Here is a 24,003-nt window from a genome sequence, read left to right as displayed (position 1 = left end):
TACCTCATGTAAGAGGAGAATGGTCCTACAGAAGCAGGTAATTTCAGCAATGTGATTCAAATCACGGATTGTTCATCTAGATTCTGTTTTCAGGACGGAAATGGGTATTCTGTTAATATAGATACCAACAATTACAGTCCTTATATAGATATGTTTCCTTGTTTGGGAAGCTACGCTTATCATGAGCTGGTAGGATTTACAAACTCTGCCTTTGTAGTCTGTCACAGAAAAGGGGAAGGCACATGGAAGGGGAAGGAATCTCATCATTCATAAGACAGGCTGCTGTCACTGACCAAGTAGGCAGAAAGTTTTCTTCTGTTTTGTTTTTTTGTTTTTTTTTTTTTTCCAAATGAATACCCAAACCCCTCTCCTGGTGAAGCTAACATTTGAGAAAGTTGCCGAACTAACAGACAGGAGACTCAAAATTCTTGGTATACCCCACAGATAGGTATTTTTGAAAAACAGTCCCACTATCCTGTAAAACCTCTCTACGCTTCTTTCTCAAGACAGAAAAGTAAATAAAATGTAAACAGTGGGTAGTCTGTATGCACATTCACCCAGGCATCACTTAAGGCTTAATTTTTTCTCTCACAGCTGAACAAAAAGGGATCAAAATAAATGCTAAACAAATAATTTGACTTAACATCAGAGATAAAATGCCACATATCAAATGCCCTAATTTGGTAATCCTTACTTATATGAATCCTACTGTGCACAGTTTTACCAGTAGAAGTGACCACTACTGCTCCTGAAGTTTCTCATTATACCTGTGATTAGATGATTTTGAAGATGTAAGGAGGTCTTCTACACAATCTCATTAATACCTTTGCTTTGCATGTGCTAATCTTGTACCTTGTAAACACAAATTCAATGGTAAAATTCTACTTTAACCTTATAAATATCAAGATACATCTTTTTTCAGTTACTTTAATGAGATTCCCTTCTCCACATTAGTAACTCACTCAAAAAGATTGGTAGATATTTGCTTTTATTAATCTTGTTGGTTTTACTGTGTTCTGTTATCAAATTTTGGACAATAATGTTATCAAATAATTTTTGATAACAAAAATGCATGAAGTAATTGATGCCCTGTGAGCATTTCCTAGTCTCCCACTTAATACTCTCTTCAGGTTCCACTGGATTTCATACAATTGTTAAATATCATCAAAAAATGTATGTTGTTTGCTTGAGATATTAAGTAGGTGATTGAAAAATTGCACAGACTTCCTGTTTGGAACTAAAAAATACCTGGTAGAATATCCAGAATTTGAAAAATAGGTACATTTCATATTTCACAAAATGAATACCAGAAAAAGAATGTGGATGTGTATAAAATTGATTCTGAGAAATTCTGACAGTACCTCTTTCAACTATTGAAAATAACTTTTAAAGTACACTTAGAGTCCATAATAATTGTTAATTAATATATTTTGAGATACTGCAGTTTACATCTATCCTTTATTTCTCAGTTTTTATTCTATGTAGTAATATTCTATGAAGTAGTATGACTTCATTATGTAACTACCTCATTGCTCATTACATTTAATGAATAGGATTTGATTTTTAAAACTGAATCCATTAATGTGTTACAGTTTTTAATCTCCGATTACAGAGACCAACTCCTAATATTTCAAGACAGCTCAAAAATCAACTGTTGACTTACAAAATTAATTCTCAATGTCATTAAAAGTTCATCTGCTTTCAGATATACAAGACTAGAACAAAGACACTTCATACTGCAAAGTAAGATTTAGTTTGCCATTGTATTTAATGGAGAATATTTCTATTTTAATTGGAAAAATTAAGAAAATCACAACACAACACTTCAACAAATATCCATGTATAAGTATTCAATAGAATTAACTATACTTCTTTAACTGCATTTCCATGCAAGCAAATCTAGATTTCAGTGCAGGGGGTACACACCATCCCTCCCAAAGTCCCCTAAACATGTAAGTATGCAAATGATGTCAGTGACACTAGAGGTCCCCAAAATTGTCCTGAGTTTGCAAATGATCATGAGATTTTACCAGAGACAAATGAATTTCAAATATATAGATAACAGCATGGAGTTTGTTGTATAAAAATAAGCCCTCCAAAAGCAAACTGTTATCTTATTCAAAGGTATTTTTATACTTATTAAAAACAATGGCAATTTTGAATGTATTTGTTTATGTTCTCAGATGAATCAGTGAAAATCAACAGTCTATACTCACACATTTTGTGTCTATCTGAACAATTTATGGGCAAGCATATTATTTGTTGTACAGGAGACAAAAAAATAAGGGTTTTTTCTTCATGCTTTGACAGGCAGTCTGTGAAAGTTTTTGCTTTTTCTATGCTGTTGAATAGGACTCTCTCCACAACAAGAGCAACTAGAATGGTTAAAGATATTAGACAAAAAAAAAAAAAAAGTAATAGTTAAGTGACTTTAAGATTCAGAAAGAGTTTGTGAAGATTTTCTAGAAAACATGATGTGTTGAAAAAGATTTATGATTGGTCTAGATGGTGATCATTTAAACTCCATTTCCGAGACAGTTCAGAATGAACAAGACAAATCTCTGCAAGAAATAATCTAGCTATGTAGGAATCTCAAAGTAATTTTCAGTGGGCCTTTCATTCAAATGTTTGCCTTCAAATATTTTTATATTGCCTCTCCACAAAGGGTCAACTACTCCTAATCTGCTTCTTTGCAATCACCAGGTCTATGCTGGCAGGCAGCAGTCATGTAGAGAAAACAAACGTCTCTGAAATATCACCTTACTCTCTCTGGTGCAAGACCACTCTATTTCAGACTGCAATGGTTAGGGACTCTGGCTTCATAATGAAGCAGGGATCAAGCCAAATGCCTCTGCATGTTTTGGGGTGGAGGCTGCCCCTTATTATTTTTTTTATTTTATGTGGCATCTGTTCATATAATTCTGCCTACCTATTCTTTCACTTTTGTGGCAGTCTTCCTAACTTCTACATAGCTTGTTACTAGCCTTAATGAGGTTGAATTTCTTGAAGAAATGTGTGGTTCAAATAATATCCTGTCCTTTACTGTGAAACCAGATTTGGTTTATTCTTCATTTCAATTGTTTTAAAATGTCTATTACAGTACCTTGCAGAGAAATGTGAGAATGTCTCTAAGACCATCCAAATGCCTTTATTACATTGAGAATATGATGGCTGGGATATCATCATGATTTGTTTTTCCAAGTTTATTTGAAATAATATGGAGGGAAAGTTCTGAAATTTCATAGTGTAGTCTTTAACATTTCTGCCCAAGATTCATACATTAGCGATTTAGTTTTTATGTCCCTGTAGGAGGATCATGCTAAATCCTTTCTCTTCCTCAGTCTTACTGCAACGCAAAGCCATGAAAATATCTCAAGTTAAGGACCGAATGCAACAATGGTTATGGAGCCTGGCCTGTGCAGCAGTCTTGGAAGAATGGCTAGGCATCAACAGTGAGCTTCCCTGTCTAACTTGTTCCAGTTACTGTTTGGCATCCAGTAGCTCTTAGAATGTTAAAAAATAGGTCTGACTTGTTTGCTGCAATACAAAAGTTCTTCATAAGTATCCCACATTCTCAAATTTTCATGTGTAGAACCAACATCACTCGTAACTTTGCAAGAATTTTATACCTGCATCCCATTTCCCAAATATAGGATTTTGTACATCACCATTTCCCAGGAAAAATGTGTCACATTTCTTGTTGATCAACATGTCTCTTTTTTCAAATCCAGTAATTCTGCTGCTGGGCTTTTTATTCTATAAATATATCTTAATTGTGCAGAGCACTTTTATTTCTCTAAATTATGTGGTATAATCATATCCTGCCTCAAACGATTTTCTAATTTTCTCCATCAGTGAACTTATCTGCAGACCATATTCAGTTAATGTTTCTTTCCCCTTATCCTTGGTTTACTGTCGTAAGAACAAGTGTACAGAAAACGAGTCTATCCTCCCTTACAATATCAGCAAACACTACAGTGAAAAAAAGAAAAAGGACAGCATGTGGCTAAAAAACACAAACAATTTTTCTTTTGTAGTTTTTCCTTTATCATAACTGTCACTCAAACAGGATGACTTATATTTACCTGGTGTTGCTTTCTGCAGTTATGAAAACTCAAAAAAAAGAAAAAACAGAAAAGATCAATTTCATGCATCATCTAATACTTATGTCACCGTTTTCCTCCAAGCTATATAATTGCTCTGAATTTCCTTATTTTGTATCCAGGACAAACCTTAAATAGAAATATTTTAAGTTCTAATCCTTTCTTGTAATTAACTGCATGTTTCAACATTAGATGCTATCCAATTCTCAGACAGTTGTGACCAAATTTAAACCAAATCACTTTTAATTCCAAGTGTTTGTTCTAAGATACCTGACCTCAGTGTTCAGAGGTTCAAACGATTTAACAAAACATCCCTGTCTGTTGTCACTCTGAAGCTGCTATTCTAAAAATGTATATGCAGATACCTGGAGCAGACATCACCGATAAAAATGACAGATAAATATATACCTTCCTTTTATTTTATTTAATTTTAAAATAAAACTTCTCCTATTTATTTTTCTTTAACAAGTACTGATGCTAAGAATCAAACACAACTTTCAATAACAAATTTGATTATTGAAATATAAGAATTTTTCACTTTTGTTTCAAAGTATTCCTTACAGAACAAGGAAAAACATCCAATTGTGAAACATAGTTACCTTCACCTTCACTTTGTCATCCTTTTCTATTAAGGGGAGGAAAAAACAATATTAATGTTGCAATGACTTGATGACCACTATACACTTCAAAGGGATCTATCCAAAGAAAGCCAAATTAAATACGGGCTCTTCCAATTCATGATCTCATTAAAGTGTTTGTTGGCAACAATAGTCAGAGCTGGATCTGATATACAATACCATACTCCCAAAAGAAAAAACATCCTGGGGCACTGGCTTTTCCTCTAGACAATGTCAGTCCTTCCAGCTAACCTAGTTATTGTGTAGCTACACATATTCCTGTATTACTCCAAGTTGTAAACATTTTAATTTGCATACTATATATTAATACATGTCACTATTATTATTAATAACGAAAGCTTGTTTTGGAAGTTTTCACCAGATTTAAAAGCCTTGAAGGCTTTTGAAAGGATTTAATAGGAAAAATGAAAAACTGAAGTATACAGTCAAACTAATAAAATCATAGCAATATTACATGCAAACAAATACTAAAGTTTGTTATCCACACACTTACTTGTGACCCATTTCATGGGCAATGGTAAAAGCGAGATTCAGACCATTGTCCTCTGCAATTATACATTTTCGTTTTTCACTGCACATTCCACTCAGATATGCTATACCTAGGAAACACAACCACCACATTCCATTATTTTGTTATTACTAACTGTATCTATATGTATTACTAAACCCAAACAGGTCTGAAGCCATACTGTGGCCAAAACCATCCAAATATATAAACAGATATCTGACAAAAGTTTACTTACCTGTAAGCCAAAATGACTGAGTTTAGCACAAAATTTCATAAAAGATAGCAAAGAAATCACAAACAGTGGTAATATTATCAGATAGTAATATTAACTGATTACACAGACTGCAATGTGCAGAAAATACATTCTTTAAAAGTGGTGCTAGGTACCTTAATCAGATGTGATAGATCACACATATGAGTATCAATACTACTGTAAATGAAAATAGATAGTTACAACAATAGTGCACAAATCTGAACAGGTATTTCCTCTGACAGACTCAGAAGAACAGAATGAGAAGCACAGAGCCATGCCTCTACATGATCACTGTTAAGTAATGATACAGTGTTCATCATGTTAATGATTTTTAAAATGTCTAAAATCTCAGGTGTCACAGAATGAGAAGAATTCATAGGAGACTGCAGCTTGATAAACACATTAATTGACTCTACTATATAATACCTAAGTTTTCAAAAAACAGAAGCCTGAATGGTAGGCTTTTGAGTTCAGTTCAGCTTCTAAAAAATGGAAGGTCTGTAATTGTAAAAGCTTGAGGAACATGCAGCTTAATTTGGGTAATGGTAATTTTTTTTTTTTTTTTGACCACAAATACATTCTGATGACATTGTCATTACTTGTTTGAAATTCTGGAGTAAGCAACCAAAATGCTGTTTCAAGTGTTTGGCCTTCTTCCCAGGAACATCCTTTCAATGGAATGGTGCCCTCTGGATCAACATCTTTGCTTGATGTTTGCATATAAAGGTCAAGTTTGAAATGTTTGACAGTGTTTGAAATTTAGTCATAATTAGCATTCTAAGTTAACCAGATAAAAGTAATTCTTCTTACAATCCAAGTATTTGTCAGTCTGAGCACAATGTCTCATCCACAACATGAAATTCAAGTAGTAACCCCATCATTAGTCTGGCAGTGTGGCTCTCAACAGAGCTGGCTGGAAGTTTTCCGACACAGAACTCATATGACAAAAAATGCTGTTCAGAGTTGAATAAAAGAACTACAAATTCGATTTGAATAAGGCAGAATATTTAAAATTTTACAACCTATTTCCAAAGAATGGAGAAAAGGTGGAGCAGGAGTAAAAGTAATTTGGGATATTAAAAAAGGCAAAACATGTTAAAAGCAAAAAAGTCCTTCAAATGACACCTCATGCTAAATGTAGCTATCACATTAACTCTATTGGAAATAAGAGAAGAAATGCTCCGAAATGTAATGTTTTAATTTGAATGTTATGCTCCAGTGTCTGAAACGAAAATATTTCTAAAATCATTTTGTGCCTTACAGTTCCATAATTACATGCATTTTCTTTCAAGTTCTGACAACCAAATTGAAAAAGATAGAGCTGCTTTTAATATTGTAGCTCTAAGAAGTAGAAATGGTGACAATACCAGAAGAAGCAGACATCAGGGCTCTGATTTCAACCAACACCAATGAATTCACAAAGTACTAAAACAAAATAGAAAAATTACTCTTGCCATAGACAAAATCCAGTCCTGTATTTTGAAGTGTTGTGAGCATTCCTATTGCTATAACGGAAAATGTTGAGAAATAGTTTCCTTACTGTGCTGGTTTTGGCTGGGATGAAGTTTCCTCACAGTAGCTGGTAAGGGGCTATGTTTTGGATTTGTGCTGAAAACAGCGTTGGTAACACAGTGATGTTTTCCTTATTGCTGAGCAGCACTTGCACAGAGTGAAGGCCTTTTCTGCTCCTCACACCACCCCACCAGTGAGAAGGCTGGGGGTGCACAAGAGTTGGGAGGAGACACAGCTGGGACAGCTGACACCAACTGACCAGAGGGATATTCCAGACCATAAGACATCATGTTCAGAAATAAATCTAGCGGGAAGATTGGTGGGGGAGCTGCTGCTCAGGGACTGGCTGGGTATCAGTCAGTTGGTGGTGCATAATTGTTTTCATTTGCATCACTTGTCTGTCTTGGGTTTTATTTCTCTGTTATTTTCCTTTTCATTACAATTATTATTATTACAATATTTCAATTAGTAAACTGCTTTTATCTAAACCTGCGAGTTTCTCACTTTTACCCTTCTGATTCTCTTCCCCCATTCCACTGGAGGGGAGGAAGCAAGTGGCTGTATGGTACTTAGTTGCCAGCTGGGGTTAAACCACAACACACTGATGATGGCTATTCTCAGATAACACTTTCTGGGCAAACCTCCCTCTGCTTGTTGATCCTAACTGAAAACTTTCTGATGCTCTGTAGTTTTTAGGGAAAAGAAGCCTCCTAACCATCTTTTGGTCTCTAAAATGGCAGGTTCAAGTACATTAGCAATATCTTTCCATATGACAACATGAATACTATCAGTTGTTGTCACTATCCTGACTCCCCCAGTTTGTTCCCAAAGAGCTACACACATTGCAAGTACCATACCTGTTCTGCAGAAGAAGCAGTCAGCAGTAGTCAATGCACATCACCAATAATATTTTATACTTGGCATTCCTTGAAGAAAATTATGTTTGACTTTTTTAGGTGTAACACACAAAACATAAGACCTGCATTTCGTTTAGATTAAATTAGATTTCTGATTCTAGAAATGTCCAAAAGCATCAAGTGCAATGAATGTTTTATGATTTTCCCCTATTAAACAAAGTCAGCCTCGTATGTGAAAGAGACATCCAACAGCAGCTACTGGATGTAAATTAGCCAACTACTAGCCATGAACTAGTTTCATGTCTTGTCCTTGGTTATTAATTTCACATGTAGAGAAAAAGAAACTGACTTCTGTAAGCAGCTGCTCTTGCTTAGTTGGCTCTGCATTAGGTAAGAGAAGGAATTTCTTCTTTAAATATGTGTATGTTCACTGCAGCTTCCTGTGGCTTATTAAGACAGCTGGAACCGTTCCAAGGTTAAATCCATAAGAAAAAAAAAAAAAAGAACAATTGCTTCCTTGTTATGATTAAGATATTGCTAGTGAACCCACAGTCTCAATACCCAGCTTCAAATTAAACCACTTAGTATCTAAAAGTGTTGGCTAGAAAGTGGTAACATCAGCTCACTGACAATTTAAGGCAGGATTCTGTTATTTATCTATAAATAAATCAGTTTACTGAATGAATACATGCCAAATGTAAAATATTCAGATTACTTCACTCTGTAGACAGGCATTTCTCAAGTTAATTCAAAAGAAAATACATACAGTATCAGTTAAGAGAGTAAAGCTTTACCATTGTGCCCTAGAAGAACCACATAAGCAACTACATTTTCTTATCAAACATGTAAATATACAAATAAAATAAATCCTGCTTCAGAAAAGTAGAACTTTTGCCAAAGTCATAACAGCGGTTTATTGCTACTACCATTACTGCTACCCATAGAGACAAGTATTTCATTCTAAATAATATGATAACTATTCTTTAAAATTTTCTGGTTTCTTAATGAACACCCTCATCAAACCATCAAACTATTTATTCTTTCAAAGTAGGAACACATTAACATCTTTTCTGTTGAAAAGCCATGGTTCAACTCACAGGGATGTTTACACAAAACATGGTACCAACTACAGTATCCAAACAAATTTGTCAGCTTTACCTACTCATTCGCGGCCTGCAATCCACAACATAAATCCACTACCTATATTAAAAGACTACTGTCAGCATTGCCCACAGGGACAAAAATTCCACAGTAAAAAAAAAAAAAAAAATCACATTAAGAAATATGCAGTCAAACATACAAACATTGCTCTTGTGACACGAATGTCTTCATTTGTAATATTGCATTCTAAAAGGCTAGAGAATGGTTATTATTTTTCACTTTTTAGTGATTCAATGAAACAGAGTTAATATTCTAAAAGTCTTAATCACACAAATAAATTTCTTAGCACATTTGATTTTATTTTTCTCTGAATTTCCTTGGTTTCACAACACATTCAAACTTGGTTTAACATGCCATTAGTTATGTGTTTATTTTGAAACCCTTCTCTCATACTTGCTCAAAAGCTACTTACAAATTTCAGATGTTGTTAGAGAGACCCTTCCGCATATTACCAGTTTTATTCATTGATATCACCTAGACATCACCTCTACACATTCTTGAGCTATTTCAAAGCCTTTCTGTTTTGGGAATAGTAATGTTCTGCAAACAGATTTGAGGTTTTTTTCTAGATTATAAGGCAATTACGACCATAAAATATACAGAACAAAGTTTCCGTAACATATTCTTTGATGAAGAGGAATAGGGGATCACCTAGATATCCCTACTACTGATCAAGAGCATTCTAGCTGAATTTCCAGTTCATATAAAATCAAAATTCCGTGAAAACCAAGCACATATGTTCCATTTCCAACTCCTGAAAACACAAGCTGAAAGAACTGAAAAGAGCCTATGTTTGTATAGCACAGTTCAGGAAAAAAAAAAAGCATTTCCATTTTAAAGCATTTTTTAATGAAGGAGTATACTATATTCTCAGGAATCTAGGGATAGTATGCTCCCTGAAGTACTATCTATACATAAGCAAAAATTGTCAAAGTTGACCAAGATGAAAACCAGTAAAACTGAACAGATTCCCAGTGCCTACTGCATTCTTTAACGTCTAGAGAATATAATGAAACACACGATTATTACTGAATGCATATTAGTGCATTATTATTACTGAATATTATTACATAGTGTAGTAATATAATCAATTACTGAATATTATTAGTGCATATAATTACTGAATGCACATTTCAAGAATATTGAAACCATTCATGAACTTCATGAACGATGGATCTATTTTTATTAAATTAGTATACATACAACTGATATTACTTAAGCACATACTATGAATAAAGGTAGTATTTATGTATGGAATTTTCTTCTAAAGTTTCTATACTGAGTTTCATAATCAGTAGTATAAACCACTGATGAAATACAGGTAAGCCTAAATAGATAAAGAACATGAAGAAAAACTCATGATTTAAATCACAAACTTTGAAAAAAATCTTTAGCCTTCAGAATGTGCCATGCAGCAACACACTCTTGACAGCATAACCTTAATTTAAATTATTGATGATGCACAAACCTAGCAAGCCACTGCAATAGAAACGTAATTTAGTAGCCAAGCACATCTGGCTTTTGGTTCAACTATAAGCATTTTAAATTTGAACTGGCAAATCAGTGGGCCTGTGAGCATGGATCATAGTACTTAACTGGACTTGATTACTAATCTAGTAAATTTTTCTTTTTAGCTGTCCAGATGCTTTTCTTAAGAAGCAGGGGAAAGAAAAGCTTTCCACAGATCTGACACTTAAAAGTCTAATTAGCACAAGTTAATTAAAAGAGTCCCAGACACTGATTGTTTCCAGGATAAAAAAAAATCCTGTCAGTTGTCAGTGAATCACAATCCCTTAAACACGGCAGCAATCAAAACACCAAGTGCAAACAGAAAAGCCTAGAAATACTTTTTTTTTTTTAAGTTGAGAGATATTGACAGTCATGATAAGTATACCTGTATGTGTGTATATATACAAATGCACATACACATCGATGCAAGACATTCAAAAAACCAATGGGATAAAACCCAATCAGCTTCTGCTGCATTTTACACAAATGCAACACAAATTTTATTCACCTGTTTTGTTAGTTTATGATTTCTATATGTCTTAGAAAAACTAACACTTCCAGAAAAATAAGTTATCAAGTATCTCATAAGTATGTGATTTTATGTTTCAGAATAGACTATTAAACTTACTCTTCTCCCTTTAAACAAACTGCTTCACTTTAATCCCTGGAGTGGGCAAAAAGTCTAAAAATGGGAAGGGCATAACAATGTATGCTATACACACATGAGCAATTCTGAGTGTGTGACTGCACAGTTTTAGGTCCTTAGTTCTTGCACCTTATGAACAGACTACACGTATTTAATATGTTGTCCTACGAATGGGATGGCAGAACTGCTGAAGATACTGATTTTCCTCTAAAATGAAGCCAACATTTCTCTCAAGATGAATACACAGATGAGACAGTAAGCGAACCTCCCCACTGTTCACTCCTGGCCTCTGCTGACAAGTGTTGTAGGGATCCCCTGAGCTCAAGACTGCATCCATACTGTTAACTTTAACAGCCACCAAAGCATTTATTCTCTGAATTTGGGTATTCCTTCTTTACCTGCTTCAGTTTGGATCCATAACATGTACTGGCAAATAGCTCCAGAGTGTAACTGTGTGTACAACAGTACATTTTTCTATTTTTATGAAGACTGTGTAGGGGGTATTCTAACTAAAACAGCCTTCTATGCCTTCCTAGTTACCTGTCAGCTATCTCAGTGACAAACTGAGAAGCTCTAGAACATTTAGTGACTCATGAGGCACAAGCCAGCCACACCTTTTTTACATTTTACAGCACTCTGCCACCTGACCTTTTCTTGTTCTACGACAGTTTTTCTGACAAAAGTGGTTGTAGTCAGAAGGTCAGTACCAACCAGCATTATGATTTTTTCTATGTTTCTGTATTCTTTCCTAGTCAGTCCTACCAGTCACTTTACTCAGCTGATCAGCGAACTGACATTTTCTGCTATCATTCACTATCATTCTCTGACCTCTTTTCTGAGTCGTAGCAAAGCCCATGGTTTCACACATATAAGCTAAAGACTCCTTTTTTTTTTCTTCTTAATATGTATTACTTTGTATTTGGCAATACTTAACTTCATCTGGTCTTTCAGTGCCTTTTTGGTATCATGATGTTAATCTACAATTATTCTTGTCAGCTTTATGCTGAACTATTCAGAGTGCCAGAGTGCTTCAAGCCATATGAAAACATACTCAGGCCGCACTATTCCAAATACTTTATGAAGCAAGACAGCTCTGAAGTCAAGGACACTTTCTAATGTAAAACCTGGCAAGTAATTCCCATGTCTTTTTTTTAATCTTTCAAGCAACATGTGAAAAAAATTTCTTAGAAATTTAAAGGAAAAAATTTAAAGTAACAACACATTATAACACATCCACTGAGTACAGTAAGTATACTTTTAAAATCTTTTGATTGCCTTTTTTTTTTTGGTAAAGACAACATCACCAAGTGGAAAACTTGTCCATAATATGCAAGAACAGGAAAAGACAGATGCAAAAGAAAACTGCATACTGGAAAATGAAAAGAAAATGTCATAAATTGGGAATCACAACTTCCTTTCCTTCACATATGACCTTCTTTTGCACCTGTAACTTAAAAGCAGAAGAAATTTCGTTAGATTGTGTTGAATTAATGTTGAAGAGGTTGTAAGCCATTCTGTTCAGAAGAAAATTCAAAAAATCATAGCGTATGCAGTAATGTGTAATAAAGATTTTCTTTGATTCGTATTTTCTCCTACTATTAATATGACAGAATAATCAAACATAATCTTTCTAAGCAATAACTCAGTCGTCTTCAAAGAAACTGAACTAGTGTAATCCATTACTCTAACTTCCTCACAGTACAATTTGCATAAACAAATTTTCTAGATTTTTTTTTATATGGTATAGAAAATTATTAATAATCTTAATGTACATTTGTAAGTTTAACTTTTGAACAGAAGTACAAAAGTCTAATTTTAGGACTTACACAAGAAAGAATTTCAGCCCTTAAATTACATGAGTAAACTGTAAGAGTGACTCATGAAAGCTTCATGGAACTCTACTGTATACAATCAAATAAAATGTGGCTTTGAAAAGAAATGTCATTTCTTTGGAAACAAAACTAAAGGGGGCTTTCTAAAGTAAAACAGAAGCTTGTTACTTAAAAAGCCAAAAAGAGGTTTCAAGCTGAGCACCAGCCTTTTCAGAATAGCTCTCACCAAATATATGCATGCATTCATCTTGAGGATATGCTTTTCACTGATGCATTGGAAAGTTGTAAGTCACACAGTTTACTTTGAATGAGCATCACATGCCTCAGATTAAGAGTTGGTGCCCATTTCCTACCCTAAAACTATTTCTGTATGTTGAAAAAATCCTGGTTACTCTACAGACAAGATGGGGAGAAGACAACAGTGAATTCTGCGGTACACCACAGGAAGGATTTTTAGCAACTCAAACTTGCTTTCTGTGTTTTCCAAATTGCTCTATAATTACACTCGCTTTACAGGCAGGCAATGTGACAATGCTGTTTTGCAGTCTTTCGGGCTGTAATTGTAGCCTTCTCTACCAACCATTTCTGGGGATCATATTTTTTCTTGGGACAAAAATGAACAGGGGAAGTTATTTATGTGATCTAGCCATTTCCAGTCCTCATGATCTCTAAGCATATGGCAGATCTGATCTTTGGATTAGCTGTAGCAAAACAGGAATAAAAAATAACTCTTCACAAAGGAAAATATTATTATTGTGCATTAATCTCTTTATTATTGTCCATTAATCTCTCACAACATAAAATAAGACCATCAGTGAGAAGCATCTTTTAAAACATTGTGCTAGATGGAAAAAAGCAGAACTTGAGTTCTGCTTTTCTTTGATAGAATGAACCCTAATTTAGAAGTGATGGAAAGACTGCTATTAATGGATCATCACAATGACTAGAAAATACATAAACCCAATTATACATTTTCCTTTTACTTATTTACCTTTGTGATCAGATACACCACTCCTCCAGATTAGCTTCTTAGATTCTTGCCTTCCTGACATCTGGGGTTCAGTTCCCCACATTCATAAAGTGCACAGCTGTTAAACTGCCCCCTGTTCTGTATCTCTATGCACACTGCAATGCCTTTGAATTAATCTCGTCTCATTCCAGCAAAATATTTTTTTTCTGAATATGCTTCCAAGCCTTGTGTGACATAACTTCCCTTACCAGTTTGAACTATTCATAATGTATCACTGATGCTTTTGCTGGTCTTACAAAGATTGCAGTCCTGATACCCTATTAAGATGATTCTCCTATAATTAAATTTCTGCTGTCTTCTTCCCCTTGCCTTTGTACCATCCTCTGCGCAACAAACCGATGTGAAATCACTCAAGAGACCATATCATTTTCAGTCTAATACATCTTCTTTACACCTATTGTTATTTCTGCAACAAAGTATGAGGAAAACAAGACTGTCTTGTTTTCTTTTGTAATTTATTTTATTACAGCTGTACTATGTAAATGACACTGTGTGGCAGAAACGTAAAAGTGTTCTTTGACAAATAGTTCTTCAGCACAGTAAAACATTTCCTCGTTTTCTGCAATCTGGGTGATTGCTGGAAAACATTTCTCATGTTGTCATGACATAATCAAGCTAAAAATGATATAAAAGTGATTTTTCTACTGTTGTTGAGACCCCACTTAAAGAAAATATTTAGGATTTTTTTTTCCTTTTTTTAAAGCATGGTGTAATGTGCATTCTCTTTTGTGTGAGGCATGGAGCAGTTAAGGGGACTGAAAGAGGTATTAGTCTGCTTTTTGTTTGTTTGGGTTTTATACTAATCAATTATTCTATGGCCAAATTTTGAAATTTGTGACATTCAAGTTTTTCATGTGAAGAATTTATACTTTGTTTCACTATAAGAGAGATGCAGTAGAAGAAAATGACTAATCTTGGGACTGTTTAAAGCAGATACCAGTAGCACACCTTCTAGAAAAACTGAAATAAATAGATAGCTGTTCCTTTACACAGAAAACACTGTCTAGAAGTGGATAGCTAGAATAACTAGTATCTTTCTGACAAATGAGAACAAAGGCAAAGCTATCTTGGAAAGTCTTCCATTGTGACTCTTCCCAGCTAAAAATATTTAAAGTTACTACTGTTATCTCCACATATCCATCCTGTATTCTACCTTCATTAGTGTAGCTAAGCATATATTGTTCCATGCTGTAATAGCACATGTGATGAAAGGAGTTATTCTGCCTAAGTAAGAGTCAGTGCCAACTTGTACCTGCACCTGATGAGTTCCTTCAAGACCATATCAATGTTCTTGCAAATTGCTTTCAACTCAAAAATTCTTCAAGTTTGTTGGGACGATCCTCAAGAAGTTTGAATTCTATGACAGCAAGCTGAAAAGGCTGAGTGTATCAGGTCTTTTTTCTTCCAGGGAATCCATTATCGAAACTACCTTCGCAAAGTCTGCAAGATGCAAGGTAACTGAGAACTAGAGGACGTTCCTGTATCTCACATATACAGCACTAGACCCTAACTAGTCCCTGCTTGAGCAAGATGCATAAAGGACTTGATGAGGAACTCATGATTTATTCAGGGTAGGGTATCATGATCCTGAGAATATAAAACCTTCAGTAAGGACTCAAAACAGAAATACAAAAGAATGTGTTGCCATTTAAGTGTCACAGAAGGGACCTATGATATGGATTCAAATAGAAAATCTGCCCAAAGGCATTTAAATGAAGAATAAGCCTGACCCTGTCTCTCTGTTCCTTCCTGCTTGTACTTGCAGAGCACTTTTCCTTGTATTTTGACAAGTTAGATGCAGTTGTATGGATCATCCACAGTTCTCTCCACAAATATGGACCTCCTTTTGTTTCCTCCTTAGTTAAAGGACTCATGTATCACTGCCTACTCATTTCATTCTTCAAACTCCAGAGTAAAATATGCATCCATTACATGGTCTATCTAATTCCATTACGCTGTTGGGTTTTTTTCATTATATAGCTACAGGAGACAGAAACTGATGCATTAGTCACAAGGAGCTATCTTGACTCTCTTATTCTGAAAAAAACTTCCAGTAAAAAATAGCGGATTTTTTCAGTGCAAAATACTATATAAGATTGACTACCCTATTCCAATATAACTTTCTTTTGAAGGGATGAAAATAGTACACACAAGCATATCTACCAAGAACTGAACACAAGACTAGTATTAGAGAAACAGCTGCTAACTAGAGAATGGGTATAGCTTACTTTACAGTCCTGTATTTTGGGTGTCTTTAATTTGTAATGTTTGACACCAAATTTAATTTTTCATTTTTAAAGTTTAATTGTATGCATGATACATAGAATGAAGAGCAATTCTTTACACAAGCTACTACAGAGTATACCTCAGTGTTATAGCTTATATAGAATAACTGATTATCAATGCACAATTATTTACAGTTGCCAACACACACAATGTTTATATGAATGTATGCAAGATTTCATTTGAATGCTTTTGACATAAAGACAAGCTATAAAAGATAATTTTTGAAGACGTAAAGTCCAGGGGACAATGAAAGATATTGTCAAGAGATCACAGCTGCTTGGGCCTGATTGAGTTTCTCAACACTTTGGATGAATAAAATGACACAGGACGTAATGCACTATTCAGTGCAGTGAGAGGGTCACCAAACCATTCATTTGTTTATCTCTTGCAGTCTGAATAGCTAAAACTGTATATTTTCTCCTTGTGAAAGAATTTTTGCCATCAGAGGCCTGAGCTTAGTTAAGCCATGCCCATTTCTGTCCTCTGCTTTGTGTCTCACCACCCTTCCCATGCCTTGGCATGAGCATCTCTTGCGTACCATGGCAGTATTGCTCTGATGTTTCACTGATTTTTCACTTTTGAATCTGGCATGCATAGCTGAAGTTAGAAAGTACACAGTATTCACAAGAAAACACAAATTATTGTGATAATTAGCTTGCAATTTCCTTCCGTTTTCTTTAACACAAAGCAAATCTGTACTGTAAAATATTACAATACTCTTTTGTCCATACTTGGTAATGCCTTTTCTGAAGGACACAGGAGCTTTGCCTGCGAAAGAAATTGTTCTAGTTCCAAGCACAAATATTTTAAATGCTATTCAGTGTAAGGTTAAAATGATTTATGTATAGTAAGTCTCTCTATATCATAAATCACTTTAAACCAGAATTTTAAATACCTCAGGTAAATTGTGACTAAATACAGAAAACAAGACAAAATACACAAAAATATTTACCTAAAGTAGTATAATCTGTAGAAAATGACAGTTATATTACATTTTCACAGAAGGGATATGGTTACACATGAAATTCCAAAGAACTATGGATGATGTTGTGGTGTATTACAGGACCACTTACTGAGGTCAAGAATAAAATTCAGCAGTTGAGCATGTAGTTGACTGCAGGGATTTAAACATATGTCAACTTAATGACAAAGAGCACAACTGAATATATCTGAACTTGAATGTGCAATAAGAATTAGACATGTGTCTAAATGGATGTAATAGTTATTATTATACTGTAAGAAAATAATTGCTAACCTCAGAGATATTTCAAGATAACAACAATATCTGAAAAAGTTGGTTTCTTTAGTAACTGAGGAATGATTGAATCTTTAGTACTATCTTAACTATCCTGTATTTATTTTTAATTTAATAGTATTTATTTGTATAATAGTTATAAAGACAAGCATAAATACCATGACTATAAACAAACACACAAAATTTTCCTGCACATCAAGTGAGTAACATGTTAGACTGTTTTATTTTCAAAAATTGTTATTCCTTGAGCCAGAACATCCACAGGCTAATGGAAATTCAATGCAGGTATCATAGATTTTCTCAGCTATAAAAAATCTAAAATTTTCTTACAGATTTAATTGTAAACCTCTGAAATTGGATGTAAACATGAAAATTAACCTTTCAGTCTTCCTAAATACATTCAAAGGCCCTTCTGTTTCCCAAGACAGATTGTGAGCACATACTAAATGAGAAAACAGTGACTTCTGTAATATAATCTGAAAAACAAAACAGAAAAGATACTTCTTTTTCCTTCACTTCCAGCTCTCTAAATTCATTGGCTAACTAATACTTCAAAGTATTAAAAGGAAGGAATTGCCTAAAGCAATAAGTGCTTGATCAATTGTTTAAGGGAGACTTGTTTTTTAAGTATGTAAGTGGTTAGTAATTAAAGGCAAGCTAGTGATTATGAAATTGCCATCAAAAGTCCATTCACAGAGATTTATTCTGTGTTACCCTACTGTTGAGATTAATTAAACTTTAAACACTTAAAATAAAACAATCTAATGTGTTGCAACCTAGCTATTTTGTTTCTGAGTTACAACACAGCTTGAAAACAAAGGTTTGGCTGCTTTGGTGTGAAAATGTAGCTCTCTGGTCTCACTGGAGTGTTGCTATTTAGTCCAACTCAGTAAAAAAAAAAAAAAGTAAGGTGAGAAGGGACTGCATCTTTTATTAATAAGAGTTTTGCTGGAATCATGAATCTTAATATTTTTTTAAAAAAATTAATATATCTGGATTTAATATATCTAGAAGAGGAATAAAGTTCAGGCTTGCAATAGCAGATGTCTGGATTTGATGACTGAGCACATGTATTGCAGTCCTACATTCTTCTGCTTTCCTGAGAAACTGCACCAAGCATGCGTAATTAATTTGACATTTTATGACACATGAGGTAGGCTAAACTCTATTTATTTATTATGTTTTGGGTTTTTATATTTATTAGAATTCCCATCTAATTAGGCTCTGCTTTGCTGTACTTAGGGACATGTAACTCACTGATAAAATCATGTTTTATTCTGTTGACTACAGAAGTCAAAATTCCCCCAATGATTTAAAAAAATCTTGTGCAGTAAAGGTATAACACATATACTGTACTATCATACGAATTTCACTTCCTAGGGAACTAGGGAACACAGTTCAAATGATACTAAATAAAACATCCTGGCAAGGCCACAGGAGAAATCAACGTTCAGAGGCCACATGTGAACACTGTAGCTACTCAGACATTTGCAGTTACTGGATACACATCTGAACTACAGTACTTCTAAACAAAAGTTCATGAAGTGAAATTGAGTGAAGTGTCTATGGCTAGCTTTTCCGTAAGAGCACTTAAAAGACGCTTCTGCTCTCACTGTATGAGGTGCTCCTTTATATACAGGTCAGTGAATTTATTATCATGATCCTGATGTAGAAGAGAATGTTTTATGAATGCAAAATTTTATGTATTGTAAAAGTTACATGAATGCCTTAGATTAGGTTACACACTGGAAATCTCCATAGGAATTCTTTTGCAAATTAAATGGTGAATCCAGCTCTCTGAATGTCAGCAATCTTACTGACAAAAATTATCTTTCCTTCACATGGTATGCGTTTAGAGTATCTTCTATTCAGGACAGGTTTTGTATCTTGGGGTAAACCAACTCACAAGGCAAAACCTGAAAGTTTACAATGCTCTTGCTGTCCTTGCAAATTCTGTGTACCAGCAAGATATGTTAGAGAACATTTTTGATGTAGAAAGTTTAACAGATTGCAGGTATGCCATCAGTGGGAGAAACCTGCTGTGGTTGCATCTCCTCATCCAGTCTGTCCCTCCAACTGCTCATGCTCCCACTCTGAATCCCCATAACACCCAGGACAGTAACATTCACAACAAAAGAAACAAATTTAATCGCACTAGTGATGAATATCAGAAAAAAAATGCAGGTCACGGTGGTCGGCTGGAGGAATAGGTGTACATCTCCAGGTATGGGGGACTTCAGTCAACAGAATTTTAAAATGGCAACCTCAAATAATATTTTTTTTACTTTAAACCTAACACTTTTCACCAATAACCAACCTGACCTTGTGCAATGCTAAAATGTTCCAAAAACCAGATGTATGCACACACCTGAAAAACCTCATCTTTCTAACCTCCACTGATTTCATTTTCTAAGCATGCCTGCTACATTTCGATCTGCAAGACTGACAGGACTACCAACTCCCCACCCCCTCTGCTATATATATGGCAGGACCTATACAGAGGTTCTATACTCCATCCTTTGTAGAAGTAGTTCTGACCCACCCCCTGCTTTCAGCCTTATCTGTCTTACCGAGGAACCTGTTCCTAAAAATGCATGTCAAAGTTTGGACATACCATAAGCAACAGGCCTCAGGGTTTACGCACCACTCCTGTTTGCCTTGACTGATCAGAAGTCTCCCTTGCCCCCTGCTCCCTGAAAAATCCTACAGTACTGATTTGTAACTGTCTTAAGTGTATTTCTCCCACAGGTGTGCCTCAATGAAAGAGAAGAAACAAAAAACCCTCTTGCTAGTGAACATAAACAACATAAGTCCCTGTTTTTATCTTCTAGAAATACAGACACATGCTGCAGGATACAGTTCTGATGTTGGGGAGGGCCTGAAAGAGGGCTGACAGACTTCCCCTTGCTTCTTTATCCCAGTTAAACCAAATACGCCCACTGAAAACACAGTGGCAGCACCTCTTCCCTCCTTTCACTCCTCTGGAGAGGCACAGTTCAGGCTCCAGCAATCCCATCCTGTCTAGCCATAGGAAGTGTTAGAGAACCAGAAAGACTAACCCTGCCTACAAGGCTTATGTCACAAGGGCTCCTGTTCTGCAGCGCACAGGTACTTGAAATAGCTTTAAATTAGCAATATGAAGTTCCTGCAAGAGTTCAGCCACAGTGATGTACAGCTCAGCTTGACAAGAGTTCATCCTGCTTCTCATCAAACTGTTACCACTCTCCTAGCTAGTTAGGCTAAGGGTAGCTACGCAAGACTACAACAGAGCGATTTGCTGGATAAGAGGAAGGACACCAGATGGAGACAGATGAGGAAGCACAGGGCAACAGACTTCTTAAGTTTATTTCTGCAGTGCTCCTGACCATGTTCTGCACAACTTTGTCTGCTTGCTCATTGGTAACAGGCACTAAGTATTCAGCTTCAATATTTCCAGCATTAACCTCCACTGAACAATTCCCTATTTCCGTGATATCTCTAAACGCACAGGGCTTCACTAAACCTTTGTGCTCGGGGACAAGTTTTGGAGGAAAAGGTCAGGTCCTTTGTATTAAAGATCTACAGCTTTCACATCAGAAAACAAAAGTAAATAAATCTATAATCTCTGGCATTTTGCTAAATTGAATGAAATATGTGTTCTTTCACTTTGTTTTCTTTTGTGGTCTTTACTGTGTAGATGTTTGCCTGATGCCTTACTGTCACTCTTTGCATCCATGGTACTTAGACACTTTGTGCCAAATTGAGGCACCTCAAATTTCTGCTATTGTTTTTATCTCTGCAACACTAGCTATTACCAAAATTAGAAATTTATAATATACTATATTTGTACCGTCCCCCTAAAATAATCTGATGAGTTTTTAAGAGTTCTTTTTAAAGGTTGAAGTATCAGCATTTTATTGGAAAATGCTTTCTAGTAAACAGTTTAGATGTAAGCGTGTTTTTGGAAACAATGTTCTTATAGATGATGATTTAAATGAAAATGGTATCTGAAAATACAGGATCAAATTATACCAGGTTTATAAAATACATTTTTTAAAGGAAAATATTTTTTATAAACCTGATATCAAATATCAGGTTTATAAAATATATATTTTTAAAGGAAATCCTGAGCTTTGTGATATCATAAAATACAAAATATTGTTTGAAAACAGCACTTAATTACCTTCTCTCCAGGAGACCAAAATCAGAAGATACTACACTTACTCTCCGCTGTGATCAACAAAATGATGGAAACCCTGTCTTTCATATCGTGTCAGAAAAGCTGCATTTACTATTTCTGAAACATTCAGCTACCTGGGAACTTCAATCAGAACTAAGACTATAAGCAAACGATACCAGCTTTAAAGGAAACACGTTTGTGCAGAACAATATAGGTGTGTCAGCTGGAGATGTAGTTAAAAAAAAGAAACCTCACCATCCTGCAGTAAGAGTGTTGAAACAATCAGCTGAGGTCACTCTATTCAAGGCAAAAGCTATCTTTGAAATGACTCATAATTCTGACATATTAGGTCAAATGGAACTCACATTTATACATGCTGAGAAAATTCCTGACCTTCCTTTGATAGAGGCATATTTTTTAACTGAGTGCAATAAAATGCCTACTGTAACTGAATCTGAAAATACTAATTTTTTGTTTTCATTTCGTTGCAATCAGTGTTACTAGGACATTTTACTAGCGATCACGAATCTTTCAAAACATTAACTATGGTCACAACACTTTACAGAGCACATGTGTTGTACACTTGAAGACTTTTGACAAGGGATGTGAGAAGATATTACCTGAAGAATAGGTAAGACAAAGAATAATGCAAGGATTCAGGTGCTTAATGTCTGGAATGGTCCATCTTCAATAAAGACAGAACAAAACCAACTACCAGCAGGAACTGCAATTAATATTCACTATAGGATAGTAGAAGAGAAGACTTTTCCCCTGCAAATTATTTTCAAATTCTGCGTGTTCTTTAAGAATAAATTTACTTGGAGCTTTACAACTTACAGTGATATGACAGCAAACCAACATTTTAGATTTTCTTAAAAGCCACATCATAGGCACTAGACAATGTAATAGGCTGAATGGAGAGGAAGAACATGCTGGGTTCCCTTCCTCATTGTCCCGCTTACTAATTCACTGATTTTGTGCAGGTCATTCAGCCTGCCAGTATTTCCAGCTGTATCAATTATGCTCATTCCTATGGCTTTTGAAAACAATTTTGAGATGATACTGCTGTGAGAACATCACTATGCATCCCTGAACACTTCCAGGGCATCAGAAGCTCTCATGTCTCCTGCTAGAACCTACCTCTCAATCTAACCTATAGCTTTGGCACAAATACTGAGCTGCATGGAAGCTACAGACAAAATTTTAGAGCTATTTAAGTAAACAAGCATAATTTCCGCTAAACACAACTGTTTGTGCTAAGACTTGCTGAGTCATTTTGCTGGCACAAGAAAAGACTGGAAAAGGAGGCAGAGGGATTCTAAATCAAGGCAGTTAGCAGCCTCAAAGCAGAGAGAAAGCGTGTCCCAGAAAGGACATGGCCTCCCTTAGAAACAGTCATTCCTGATTTCCTGCAGATTAATGAGGCTCCCAACTGATGCCAACACAAGACAAGAATAATTTTACAATCTATCTGTGCCTGTAACATTTCACACTAAGAACTCTCTACTAAGAGCGCTTCCATAGAAGACGTTAGCTAGCAGCAAAGAACAAATGTAATCCAGAAGAAGAATATCTCACAGGCTCAAAATCTTAACTGCTGCAGTGGAAAGGTAGACGAAGGGAAATTCAAATGTGCATACACATGCTTCAAGAAATAGTCTTCCTGTGTTTATCTGTCAGCCTAGTCCTTGAAGGGAGTGAGAAAATATCTATTTATTTCCATCTCCTGGTACTAAGGTTTGTGCAATAACCCACTAACAAATTGCCCTATGAATCACTGCTCCTTTCAATTACTTGAATATAATCCCAGAAGATGCATGCACAAGAACAGCACAGTATGTACTAGCTCTCAGTTTACATTTCATGCCGATTCTTTTAGTACACCTAAGTTTCTGAAAATTTCTAACCGAATTATTTTTTAGTTTTCAGAAATTCGTTGAGATATCTACATTCATAATTTTACCTGTCTACAGCACAAGAACAACACTCTAAAGCACCACAAATTTAAAAGATCCCTCTGACTAAGCTAACAAAACCTGTCTGGAGGTCAGAAATGCCATTATCTCAAAACCCTGTTGTCTTCTCAGGGAAAAGGATCTTGGACAATTACAGATCTAACCTAATCTCTTCATTAGCTAAAGTACAGGTAATGTGTATATAAATACCTTTATGTTCTTCCACCCCCAGACAAATCCTCTGTTTTAATCATAATATGTCCCTAATGATTGTACAGTAAAGCAAGGTCTAAAACCTC

The 24,003-nt window shown here is 35.2% G+C and overlaps 1 protein-coding gene across 4 annotated transcripts in view; it reads right to left on the bottom strand.

Moving 5' to 3' along the window:
* ADAMTS19 (ADAM metallopeptidase with thrombospondin type 1 motif 19) overlaps positions 1–24,003 on the bottom strand; it is a 148,084-nt gene that overhangs the window by 66,737 nt on the left and 57,344 nt on the right. For all 4 annotated transcript variants that reach the window (XM_074931477.1, XM_074931480.1, XM_074931479.1 and 1 more), the window contains exon 8: positions 5,235–5,340. In XM_074931477.1, coding sequence (XP_074787578.1) covers positions 5,235–5,340 — 106 coding nt within the window. The remainder of the gene's footprint in view (positions 1–5,234; positions 5,341–24,003) is intronic.

Source organism: Athene noctua, chromosome Z (genome assembly GCF_965140245.1).
Source record: "Athene noctua chromosome Z, bAthNoc1.hap1.1, whole genome shotgun sequence".
Classification (NCBI taxonomy): Eukaryota; Metazoa; Chordata; class Aves; order Strigiformes; family Strigidae; genus Athene; species Athene noctua.
Note: the sequence above shows the minus strand (reverse complement) of the source record. Positions and strands in the feature narration are given on the sequence as shown.